Raw genomic sequence first — 13,993 nt, 5'->3', positions numbered from 1 at the left:
TGTATATACCTGTCTTAGCAATAATCCAACCGCTAGATTTCAGAAAGAGTTAATGTCGCTTTTGGACGATGGTGTGGAAATAGGCATTATTAATAGGAAAACCGCTATGGGCCTGAATACAAGTGACCCTATCTTGCCTATTTTCCACCACCTTCCAAAGGTGCATAAAGGTTTGCATGATGTTAAAGGCTGTCCGATTGTGGCGGGTATCGGCTCGTTACTTGAGCCAATCTCTGAATGGCTTGATATGTATTTGCAGCCGCTTGTCAACAAACTTCCCAGCTATATCAGGGATACCTCTCATGTTTTGAGATTGACAGAGGATTTGAAATGGCAGCCTGGTTTTGTGTGGCTAACTATAGACGTTGTGTCGCTCTACTCAGCCATACCGCACTGCAAGGGTCTTGAAGCGATTGCTTTTTTCCTAAATACCTATACAGATTTAAATGAAGACTTTAAATCATACATTATCCGTGTGGTTGAATTCCTTTTGAGTCATAATTTTTTCATGTTTGAAGGTGATTTCTATCTGCAGAGACGTGGAACAGCTATGGGGGCTAAGTTTGCCCCCTCCTATGCCAACCTGTTTATGGGTTGGTGGGAGCTGTTCCACGTCTTTGCGGATGGAAATCCCTTCATTAATCACATTCAATTCTACAGGAGATTCATCGATGATCTCATACTTGTCTGGCATGGGGATGAACAGACCATACATGAGTTCATGGATTATTTGAACTCCAATGACAAGGGTTTGGAGTTCACCCATTGCTGGCACAAGTCTGAGATTGTGTTCCTTGATTTAGTGTTGAGAGCAGCTCCCTCAACAAGAGAGGTTACTACGACCTTACATCGTAAAGAAATTGCAGGTAACAGTTTGCTACACGCGCAAAGCGGACATCCTCAACATGTGTATAAAGGAATTGTCAAAGGACAATTTTTGCACGTTAGGCGTAACTGTACCTTGCATTCTGACTTTGTAAAAGAGTCAGTTGACCTGAGACAAAGGTTCATTGAGAGAGGCTACAATGTGGGGATGATTGACTCAGTGTATAGGGAGGTAGAAACTATGGATAGAAAAATACTACTCAGAAACAGAAAACAGGGATGTGAAAGAAAAAACCTAAGATTTGTTACAAAATTCTCAAATCAATTCTCTGGAGTGTGTAATATCATCAAAAAGTACCTGCCCATTCTATATGGTGATGATGACTTGAAAAACATAGTTCAACAGGGATGTGACTTTGTATACTCTAAAAATCTAACGATGGGCAACATGCTTTCACCAAGCATGTTGCCCATCACAGAAGCACGCAGCTCCTGGTTAGAAGTTGGAGGGACTTACAAATGTGGTGTTCCACGTTGTAAGTCCTGTACTTACATAAAACAGGGTAACAATTTCACATCTTCCCATGTGGACGGCCGGAAGGGGCGGAGCTGCACGGACGTTGCGTGTGGTAGCGCTTTGGTTGGGAGTGAGCGCGCAACAAGCCCCAAGTGCTCCGAGGATTCGACTCGACAAGCCGGACCTTTAGGCGAGCTGCCTGGTACCCGCAATTGTAGTTGGAAGCTTGTAACCCGACGGAGGGTGAGCAAAACGGCCGCCATGAAACAGGCGTAACAGCCGACCCACTGCCTGGGTCACCTCTTGGAGGTACAGAGCTCCGGAGCGGAGAGACAGCTACAAACGGCAAAGGGATAAGTACGCTTACAAAACCGGAGAGCCAACAAACAATCTCAAAGTAAGGTACTTTTTCTGTTTATTATCTGGAAGATCCGGTGTGGGGGGAACGAAGATTAAGGGAGACAAGACAAGGTCAGGTATGCACTTGTGATAATGCGTATTGGGGATTAGGAAAAGAATTGTTGGAATATCGGCCAAGGTTGGAGGTCTGTCTCTGTATGGACGATCAGTGTAATAAGCCCCCTCTATATGTAACAACATACTGATACAAGCAGTGTCCCCCCCACGAAGAACAACATATAATTAAGGCGACTAGGAGAGATTTAACAGATGTACTGTTTGCATATGGTATCAAGGTGCTTGTTGCCTAAAGCGAAAACAGTGCTGTAGCAGTATCGCTTGGAGTAAGAAAATTTGTATACTATAGCTGTTGCCAGCCAGGTACCGCAAGGTGGGTGAAGCCCTGACGGAACAGGAAAGTGAAGAATATACTCCTTCTATTTTATTCCCTTTGTCTCTCTGGGCTAATGGATAAGGGCTACATTGATCTTGGCTTATACTCAAGGCTACTATAAATTTTGCTGAAGTAAAAATAACTGGCGAGTGGAAGAGCTGCCATATAGGCTTATAAAGGTTACTGAATACTGTCAGTCTAAGATGTTGCTATTTGTCTAGTGGAAGAGGGGCTATATAAGACTATAAGAGCTGCTGAATGCTACCAGTTTAAGGTTTTGCTATCTGTCCATACAGGAGCCTACAGCAAAAAAGGCAATTATAACGGACAAAGAGAAACACCTGCAGTCTGCCTTGCCTATTAATAGAAGGACTCATCTATAGAGACTGTTGAAAATTAATTATAAGAATTTTCCGTAAAGAACGGGTATACTCAGAGTACTTTAAGAGCTATAAATTAAGTTATACCTAATTTTTCTGTGGTATGATATGAAGCGCTAGGCTCCCATAGTATTGTAATAGGCTAAGATTTTAACACTGTATAAATGTAATAAGTTAAGAAAATGCTAGGAAAGTTAAATGTCTAACCGTGGTCAGATAAAACGGCTGAAAGAATATACACAATAACAGTTTATAAAGACCTGTTCGGAAACTTGTTGGGCATTGGGTATATAAAGAAAAAGAGCCATATTGATACCTATAGATAATTGATTGTTTCTAAAAACACAGACAACTGTTTCTTGACGCAGAATTAGGCACTACCAAAGTCAGCCACACCTCATACGAATAGAGTGTTAACACACCTTTAGAATTTACCCCTCACATTCCAATCACCCCCTCCTTTTTTCCTTTATCCCCTCTTTTCTACCCCCTGCCTGTCCACCCACTTGGATTTGTTTAGGCCACCACCAGGCCCTGATTAGTTTAAATACCCATACACACACATATGGAAAGATTTGTCACTATTAAAAATAAATCACTGGCAATGCCACCAAAAGGGAAAGAAAAAAAAACGCCAAAAAGAAACAGTCTAGATACAGAGAATAGAATCTTGTTAGAAACATCAAATATACAGACAATGGAGTCTCAGGATCTAGTAAAACAATTATCAGATATTATGTTGCCCCAATTTGACCAGGTAAAGAGGGACATTTCAGAATTAAGGGCAGAAGTTAAACAGTTTTCAGAGAGGTTACAAGAAGCAGAAACTAGAATATCTGACATAGAAGACACGAATGTCAAACATGAAACTAAATTAGCGGAACAATCTAGCCAAATACATATGCTCCAAAATAAGGTCGAAGAATTAGAGGACCGAGCTAGACGAAGTAATGTCAGAATTATAGGACTCCCAGAGACAGAGGAATTTCAGGACTTAATACACTTTACGGCAATACAGCTACCTCTAGGACTAGGTATGCAAATTCCCCCACAAGGGATACAGGTTGAAAGAGCGCACAGAGTAGGTAGCGTTAGAACTTATACGGATGGTAGGGCTAAGATTAGACCAGTTATTGTCAAGTATTTGAACTTTCAAGACAAAGCCATGATTATGAGTCAATATAGGAAAAAATTCCCAGTAAAGATAGGAGAGTATAACATCTTGCTTTTCCAAGATTTTTCAGTAGAAACGTCTAAAAAACGTAAAGAAATGGTACCTATTTGTACAAGCTTAATCAAATCAGGTCTGAAAGCCTCAATTATATATCCAGCCAAAATTAAAATTTTTAATGAACAAGGAAACGTTCTACTGAATAATTACGAAGAAGCGAAAGATTTCCTATATTCCAGACAGATTTCTCAGTAACAAGAGCACAGTAGGAAGTACCCTTAAAAGGATACTAACCAGGTTCTAAACAAGAATAAAGATGGAGAGGATTAATAGTGTTTATGTCACGGTTAATAGGTTAGAGCCTCCAAGAGAAGTTATGGTTACAGTTTTAGCTGAGCAAGATGTTCTCAGCACTTTGGGGCGATACGGAGAAGGTTTTCTCTGTATCTGGTTTTTATTTTATGCATGGTTTATTGTTTATTATGTTTTATGCGGTCTATTATTTCCCCATCCCTTCCTTTTCTTACCTATGGGGCTCCCCTCTCTACTTCCCCCCCCCCTTTTTTTTTTTTTTTCCTCTCTTCTTTCTTCTTTTCTTCTTTTCTTTTTCTCTCTCTCCCTCTCTAGCAATGCGCGATAGGGTACACTATAATACTTGATTATTATTTGATGGCTGAACAAGTAAAGATAATATCATGGAATGTGGGAGGGATTTCCTCCTTATGGAAACGGAAAAATATTCTGAAACAATGTAAAAAAAATAATGCAGATATAATTATGCTTCAAGAGACACACCTAAAAAAACAGGAACTAGACAAACTTAAAGTAGGGTGGGTAGAGGAGGTGATTGCAACGCCTTGCACGACAAGAAAAAGAGGTGTAGCAATTATATTAAATAAAAAATTAGAGTACAAAATTATGGAGAAAGAATTAGATTTAGAAGGAAGGTTTGCAATCTTACATATTATAGTATATGAAAGACCTCTGATCTTATGTAATATTTATGGTCCAAATAGCCTAGACAAAACTTTCTGGAATAAGATCCAAGTCAAACTAATGAAATATGGTACACAGAACATAATACTGGGAGGCGATCTAAACATGGTGATGTATCCAACATTAGACAGGCTAAAACCCTCTAGGAATAGTAATAGCCGAGCAGAAACCAAACTACTTAAGAATTTGTGCAAAAATTTAAGACTTAAAGATATCTGGAGAATCCAGAACCCAGATTTAAAATGTTTTTCTTGTATATCACACAGTCATAAAACTATGTCTAGGATAGATGCTTTCTTGATCTCTGAAAATTTATTAGGTACAGAAATATCAACAGATATCAAAGAAGTGGTAATATTAGACCATGCGATCGTCGTTTTAAACTTTAAGTTCAAAGGGGCCAAAAGAGACCCAGCAAAGTTTTTTTTCCCTACATATTTAAGTACAAATGTTCAATTTAAGGGCTGGTTAAAGAGAAAATGGCAGGAATATATTTACTACAATAAGGAACATGAAAATAATTACGAAATTTTTTGGGAGGCCTGTAAAGCATTCATTAGAGGGGAAATCAAGGCGTATTTAGTTAAAAATAAGCGGATAGCACAACAGAAAGAGTTACAGCTAGCAGGACAAGTACGCAATTGCTATAATGCGTTTTTAAGTGATAGATCAGGGACACGCTGGGACAAATATATAAGGGCCAAAACAGGAAGAGACATTTTCCTTATGCAAAAATTAAGACAAGAAGATCTTAGGACAAGGGCGTTCTTTTACAGACATAGTGGTAGGGCTGGTAAATTTTTGGCAAATCTAGTAAAGGCTAAGAAGAAGAAGCGGGCTATAGAGACGATTAGAAAGGGATCAGAGAGATTGACCAATATTAAAGAAATAAACGAGTATGTATATAAATACTATCAAAATTTATATACAAAGGATAAGATTAATTTGGAAGCTAAAACAAATTTCTGGGACAAAATTAGATTACCAAAGCTAGATAAAAAAGACCTAGACGAGTTAAATAGACCTATATCTCAAGAAGAAATAAGAATAGCAATAAATAAAACGGCGAGTAACAAGGCCCCCGGTCCAGATCAGATCCCGATAGAACTATATAAAATTTTGCAGGAAAAAATAATCCCTACGCTAGAAGGCCTTTTCAATAAAATATATATTAATAATAATATGCAGTCTAAATATTTTACAACTTCAACAACTTCATTAGTTTTGAAAAAAGGTAAGAACCCGGAAGAGATGGGTTCTTATAGACCCATCTCACTGTTAAATAGCGACTATAAACTGCTCATGAGCATAATTGCCCAAAGATTAAAGAAAATGATGGCACCATTAATACATAAAGATCAAGTTGGCTTTATGCCTAATAGGACTTCTACAACCAATCTGAGGAAAGTTCAATTGATAATAGATTACTATTGGAACCAGAGTAAAAAAAAAGGGAACGGGGATCCAAACAGATATGGCTATCACATCTATAGATGCTGAAAAAGCTTTTGATATGATTACATGGGATCATCTATTTACAACAATTAGTAACTTTGGAATCACAGGTTCTTTCCTCAGATTGATACAATTGATATATAATGAGCCTCAGGCAAACATCTTGATAAATGGTAATATAACACAAAACTTTACTCTACAGAAAGGAACCAGACAAGGGTGCCCGTTATCCCCTTATTTGTTCAATTTAGCGATTGAACCTCTAGCGATACTCCTGAGAAAGGAAATAGATGGGATTTGGCTAGGGAATAGAAGAACTACGCTTCTATTATACGCTGACGATTTACTGGTCTTCTTAAGAGATACCCAAAAAAATATTCCTCTGTTAATTCAAATTCTAGATGAATTCGGTAAGTTTGCAGGCTATAAAGTAAATATCAACAAATCAGAGATTTTTTGGTTAAAAGAAAAAGGAGATAGCTATAAGAATGCGCCATTTAAAAATGCAAATGGAAAATTAAAATATCTAGGCATTGTACTGTCTAGAGACCCTGAAAACTGGTATGCATTAAATTACCCTCAAATCTGGGCAAAACTGTCTAAGGATATGGCCAGATGGGCCAATTTCCCATTGACTTTGTCAGGTAAAATAAACTTAATTAAAATGGTCCTATTTCCTAAAATTCTGTACTTACTACAAAATTTACCCATATTTATCAATCGTAAGGATTTAATATCATTCAAGCGGGACTGTTTAAAATTTTTATGGGGCAACAAACGTAAAGCGATTGCATTACATAATTTGTCATTATTTAAAACAGGGGGTGGTTTATCTTTTCCAGACATAGAGCTATACAATCTAATATGTATGGGTAAATTCGCATTAGAATGGCTAACAGAGGCAAATTACGTTGCCACAAATGACATAGAAGAATTCTTAGTGGCCCCATATGGCTTAAAAGCTTTATTACATTACAAAGGGAAGCTGCCAGACAAAGTTAAAAAAGTATCCACTGTTAAGAATATAATTAGTGCATGGCATAAGTTGCTGAAATTGTTACGAGCTAGCCCGGAATACTCAAAATATTTGACTATAGTGGGGAACCCCAATTTTATACCAGCAATTGAGTCGAAAGTCTTCCATAGATGGAAGAGGAAGGGTCTAACTTTCATACAACAATTGCAAGACAGGGACACTAAAACTTGTAGAACGTTTCAGGATCTAAGAAGTGAGTTTGGAATCCCAAATAATGAATTTTACGCGTACCTGCAAATACGGCATTTTCTAGAAACTTTCAACAAAGAATCTATACGAGAGGGTTTAGGCGAAAGGATGAATATGGTATTGAATATGTATAATCAAGGAAACTATTCCATCTCCTTTTGGTATAAGATAATCAAAAAGTCCCAAGAAACAACAAGAATAGGGGCTTTAGCAGCAAGCTGGCGACAGCCAGCTGAAAGACTACAAAAAAGTTTCAATCTAGTAGACAAAGCAACACTATCTATAGGTTGGAGAGAGTCTCACATGAAAGTGATAAATAAGGTATATATCACACCGGCCGTAAAAGCTAAATGGGACAAAAATAGCGAAAATAAATGTACTAGATGCAGCTTCCCTTTAGCGGATCTGACCCATTGTCTATGGTCCTGCCCAAAGATTCAAAAATTTTGGAGTAAGTTGAATTTTTGGCTGAACAGAATTAACGGGAAAAAGGTTAAATTAGAAAAAGAGGATATAATCTTTATGTACCAAACTCCCAGACAACAGATTAATTTTAAATTTGTGAATACAGCAATATTAATAGGGAGGTCCTTAATCCTGAAATATTGGAAGTCCATGAAAGCCCCCAGTTTAATAGAATGTATTAATAAAATTAAGGGACAACTAATAGTGGAGCAATTTGATACGACAGTTAATTCGGAAACTCAGATAAAACGCTTCCTTGATAAGTGGAAGAGATTTATACAGGCTTTCTCGGAAATAGAACAGAAGCGGTTAATATACCCCTTTCGGGAGTCAGTAACATTGCTCAACGCGATTGCTAGAGATGAATTTCCCAATTGGAATTAAGTATTGGGGGGCCCCTCTCTTCTCCAGTTGTGGGGTCTTTTTTTTGTTTTTGTTTTTTTTTTTGTTTTTTTTTTTTTTTTTTTTCTCCCTCTTTTTCTTTGTTGATTGTATATAACTGCAATTATGTATACAAAATTGAAGCATGAAAATTATAGTTGCAATAAGAATGAGATGATTGCCTTGTATGGCGAATTGTTTGTTTTGTTTTCATGATGTCGGGAATGCCCTGACATATCTGTATCTTTTATTTTATGTGCAATAAAACTTTAAAAAAAAAAAAAAACAATTTCACATCTTTTGTTACAAATGAAACTTTCTCTACAAGAGGCTGTGTTAAGTGTACTTCCACCTATGTGATTTATTTAGTGGAATGCACTCAGCACAAAAAGCAATATATTGGCTTAACTACAAGGGATATACGTTCCCGGATAAAAGAGCATCTGGGTTATATATCTAATGAAGTACAGTGCTCAGCACTATCGAGACACTTTATCCAAGTGCATGATAAACAAGTACAGCACTTTAAATGGAATGCCATTGAGAGTATTACTGTGCCTCGCAGAGGTGGTAGTAAATTAAAGATTTTGGAGAGACAGGAGATCTATTGGATCCACAAGCTGAAAACTTTGGTCCCAGGGGGATTTAACTCACAATTTGATGTGATTAACTACTGGGAGTAAGCTTGTGGATCAGATCTGTTGCCTTGTAAATCTTTTTAGGATGTAGTTGGAATGAGGTGAAACGATGAAGCAAAATAATAAAAGTAGAAATAATAAAAACACACACAATAAATTGAGTCTAGTGTATAATAAGATTAGTCTGATAGTGAGCTGTTGTTTTCCTCTTTGTATTCTCTTCATTCCTTCTATATCTAGAACTTAATGCAGCATAAGGAAATATAAACACAAACTAATTGATTAGGGATTGGCTGGGATGGTGTGCTATTGGTTTAAATTAATTTATATAAATTTGACATACTATTAAAGTATTGACTAATAGAATGTGCAATGATAGTATATACAGAATCTTTGATGCAATAATATATTTGTAGAGATATACCTTTGTTATATTAGACAAAACACATTGGTATATGTACTCTGTATAGAATTAATTGTTGCCGAATCCACTTCAGTTTATTCTAACCATGCACTTAATTAGAAAAGTCTCTTTCCTTTCTCTATGGTCCTTATCTGAAGAAATGTAACAATGTAATAAATGAAATGAAATTATGTGTTTAGCCAAATTAATTTAACAACTTTAATAGCATTAATATGTATTTTTTGTATTCATTGTATAACTAATAACTGCTGGTAATCAATGGGTTAAGGAGTGTTGATTTTAATGGGCGGATGTAAGCCCTATAAAAACACCTCCCATATACCAAGGGAGTATGTCTATGATTACGGCCGTGGAGGCTGAAACATGTAAAACCTAGTGTTAACTCTTTTTACCCTATGGAGCTCTGCTTTCAGCACCTACCTTTTTAAATTTTTGAATAAACGTCAATGTTTTAACGGACTTGGAGACGCCTGGATTCATTCCTTCTTTGTTGTGTGTATATATATGCTTGGGCAGCACAAAATCGAAATACGCCAATGACAGGGAATGAAATGTGTAGATCAGAAGCACAGCTAAGGAGTATATAAAAATGAAGTAGATATAGCAGAGTGGTGTAACAGAGGGCTTTGTATGTGAGGGTTAGGAATTTGAACCTAATTCTATTGAATAATGGCTGCCACTATAGTGGAGTGTAAGGGCATAGTGGAGCAATGGAAGAAGGAGTAAGGTAGGCAAGTCTGTTAAAGGTGTTTAGGATAGACTGGAGTTGAGGATAATCTGGTAAGAGGTACCTGGTACACCTATACGAGGGGGTGCAAAATGAGTGAAATTTGGTAATGTCCTAAAAAAAGAAGAATTTGCTGAAAGTGGATGTAGGGTAGCAGAGGTCAAGTTGAGTTTTACTCCAAGGCAGAGCACATGGTATGCAAATACAATAGTGGACTTGTCTACAGTAATGGAGAGTACTGGTATTAGTAAACAGAATAAGTGAGACTTCAGTCTACAATATATTGATATAGGACACTTTTTATTGTCCCTTCATTATAAATAAAATAAAGTTTTAGGCTAAATAACTTTGTAACAATTACTTCTTGCACATGATAAAAATGTCTGTTATTGGCTCAGGGTCTACACGATGAGATACTCAGATATTGCAGAACGGTCAACCAATATGGTGAAACAAGACAATACATTGCTTTAATCACTTGCTTTATTTGTCCTCAGAAGTTCTTGTAGATGTTGTATCAGGGCTTGAACGGAACAATGGATTTACAAAATTGTAAATTCTTGTTGAGTAAGGCACAAAATTGTCTTTGTAAGCAATGGAATGCCCAGCATGAAAGCCTGGTTTTCTTTCTTCTGCCTTTGACTCAAGTGGTAAAATATCTTCTTGTAACTCTTCTTCTACACCTGTTGAGAGAAAATGTAAATATATTTGACAAATTAAGTTTCCTACTGCTGTTTGATATCTTAGACTGTGAAAATTATTTAAAGCCATACTGAAACTACTCTACTAGTACTTTTAAACTGCCACTACTGCATATGTACATATTTAAAAGGGACATTAAACATTCTGAGGAAAGGTAGGGACACACTGCACAGCATAGCTGCAGGAGCTCACTGTGCATAAAATCTATGGGGTGGGCAGTATGGCACCTGATTGGCTGCACCACCTGAAAGCACAGGTCAGATCCTGTGGTATGAAAATAACCCAATCACAGGAGTGCAAAAATAAACTTTTTTCCTGGGAAACAATGTTAACATGGTACTGCAATCTTTAACCTGTTGCAGCACTTCAGAATGTTTACTCTCCTTTTAAAATAACTGTAAAAGTAAAGGGACATGAAACCCAAATTTTTTCTTTTATATTTTAAGTAGAAAATACAATTCTAAACAACTTTCCAGTTTACTTCTATTATCAAATTTGCTTAATTCTATTGGTATCATTTATTGAAGCAGCAATGCACTGCTGGTTTCTAACTGAACATATAGGTGAGCCAATGACAGTCGGTATATATATGCAGCCAACAATCAGCAGCTAGAACCTAAGTTCTTTGCTGCTCCTGAGCTTTGCAAGATAAACCTTTCAGAAAAGGATAACAAGAGAAGGAAGCAAATTAAATAATAGGAGTAAATTAGAATTGGTTTTAAATTGTATGTGCTGTCTGAATCATGAACGTCTAAATATGACATTACTGTCCCTTTAAAGTTTGTGACATATTAAATTATTAAAATTAGACACCATATGAATATTTAATTTGCCTGTATAAAAAAAAAACAAAAAAAACTGCTTATTGGAACTGAAAAGCAATGATGCTTATCTAACTTATGTTCGGCTTAAAAAGCAATATAAATGCTACACCTCATAATACTTTAAAAGGACAGTGATGTAAAAAATGAATTTTCACGATTCAGATAGAGCATGCAACTTTAAACAACTTTCCAATGTATTTATTTTATCAAATCTTAGTTCTATTGGTATCCTTTGTAAAAGAGTAAGCTCGGGAGCAGCAATGTACTGCTGGGAGTTAGCTGAACACTGGTGAGCCAATTACAAGAGGCATATATCTGCAGACACAATCACCAGCTAGTTTTTAGCAGTGCACTTCTGTTTCTGAGCCTACATAGTTATAATTTTCAACAAAAGGATACCAATAAAAAGAAGCAAATTAGAAGATAGAAGTTGTTTGGAGCGTTGTTTAAAACTCCATGCTCTATCTAAATCATGCTGCATGTCTCTTTAACACCTATAGCGATATATGCAATGTATGGGGTGTGTCGCAGGGTCAAATAATTTGATAAGTAAAATGGATAGTTGTTTCAAATTTAATTTTTTCTTCTTATGTCGTTTGATTCATTATCAGTGACTTACTTTATACACTATTTTTTGCATTATAATTGCGCTATAATTCTGTAAGAATAGAAGACAGTGATTTAAAGGGGCAGTCTAAAGTCAAAATTGAACTCATAACTCTGAGCATGCAATTATATTGCAGAACATGTAGAGTACCAAAATAAATATCTTCCATGAGTGGCTCGATAATGCAAGAATCAAGTGGACGGACCAGGTAATATAACACCGGTATAGTTTCCATCAATCACACCCACGCATTGTTTGATTCTAACCACTGTGTAAAGTAGGTGTTGATTGTAGAAAGAGTGTGATCACCTTTTTCTTGGATCTTTGCGGCTTTCTCTCTCTTCTTTTTGTAGTGATAAAGCGCATAGGTACCGATCATACTCCAAACGCCGAAAGCATATACCAGAGAAAACCTTTTGTTCCATCGCATATATTCTTTTATATTCATTTTTATACAACGTTCCTGATTTATTTTAATTCACTTGTGCACGTAAAGGACATCGCCATGAGGAGAAAGGGCAAAGTTAACAATTGTCACTAAGTCATCCAATTGTATCACTGCAAATAGCTCATGTGACACCAACTTTTGATGACGTTTTACAATTAAATAGCTAAAAGAACCATGTTTGTATTGGGCATGTCGTTTAACTGATTTATAAGAGCTGATTTAGTTTGTTTATGTGTCGTTTAAAGCTCTTTGTTTTGTATTAAACGAGTGTTTAATAGTAAAATAACAAATATGCCGATTGTCTGGTTTAATAATTTGCAAGGTCAGGTAAAATAATTTAAAAAAATACCGAGTTTCTACTGGTGCAATAGTACAGCATAATCTCTCAGCCTGTGAATGTGTGACATCTTTGTATTCCAAAACTGGAGGGAAAAAGAAAAAATAATTCTCAGCCTGTGAATGTGTGACATCTTTGTAATCCAAAACTGGAGGAAAAAAGAAAAAATAATTAGTAAATGGAGTACTCAATTTGCCTATGCGTGTCTACGCGCGTCCCAGTGGAGTACTCAATTTGCGCATGCATGTCTACATCATTAGTAGATATGCGCATGCGTTACAGAATGAAGACGGTATTATTCTTGAAAATTAGTGATTGTCTGTGTAGCGCATGCGTGTGTCGTGGACTCGCTTTTGATCCGAATAGCTCTTGGAGTTAAAAACGCATGCGCAGAAGCATCGCGTGACGTTGCAGAAAAGTGGCTGAAAGCTGGGGGGGGGGTGCTGCGGCTGCGGATTAGAAGACTGCAATGTCATTCACTTGTGAATTGAGGGACAAAATGACAGGCGGAGGAATCACGGCTAATAATATTTGGTAAATAGATTGATTTTGTGAATTAGGATGCGAAATAAATAAAATCATGAATTAAAGTCCTATTTATTTTAGTAGATGCATAATATGAAAAAGAGCTATAGTCTTCACTTTACATGCACTTTAAAGGGACAGTAAAGTCAAAATTAAAGATCATGATTGAGATAAAGCATGCAATTCAGACAAATTTCCATTTTACTTCTATTATCTAATCTGCTACTTTCTTTTGGTATCCATTGTTAAAAAGCATACCTAGGTAGGTAGGTTCAGGAGCAACAATGCACTACTGGCAGATAGCTGTTGATTTGTGGCTGAACATATATACTGTACCTTCTGTATTTGGCTCATTTAATATGTTCAGCGAGCTCCCAGTAGTGCATTGTGCTCCTTCAACAAAGGATACCAAGACAATGAGGCATCTTTAATACAAGTAAATTGGAATGTTGTTTAAAATTGTATGCTCGATCTGAATAAAAAATAAACATTTTGTGTTTCATGTCCCTTTAATGAGGTTTGTTTCGATGTGTGCAAGTGAAATATGATGCTT

The 13,993-nt window shown here is 36.5% G+C and overlaps 1 protein-coding gene across 1 annotated transcript; it reads right to left on the bottom strand.

Moving 5' to 3' along the window:
- Positions 1–10,278: 10,278 nt before the first annotated feature.
- Positions 10,279–12,667, bottom strand: SMIM26 (small integral membrane protein 26). The gene is made up of 2 exons (XM_053709305.1): positions 12,440–12,667; positions 10,279–10,680 (listed from the first exon to the last, which is right to left on the bottom strand). Exons 1-2 carry the CDS (start codon positions 12,576–12,578, stop codon positions 10,481–10,483), a joined length of 339 nt encoding a protein of 112 aa, XP_053565280.1. The 5' UTR covers positions 12,579–12,667; the 3' UTR covers positions 10,279–10,480.
- Positions 12,668–13,993: the final 1,326 nt, after the last annotated feature.

Source organism: Bombina bombina, chromosome 4, assembly GCF_027579735.1.
Source record: "Bombina bombina isolate aBomBom1 chromosome 4, aBomBom1.pri, whole genome shotgun sequence".
Lineage (NCBI taxonomy): Eukaryota > Metazoa > Chordata > Amphibia > Anura > Bombinatoridae > Bombina > Bombina bombina.
This window is presented reverse-complemented; position numbering and strand designations above follow the sequence as displayed.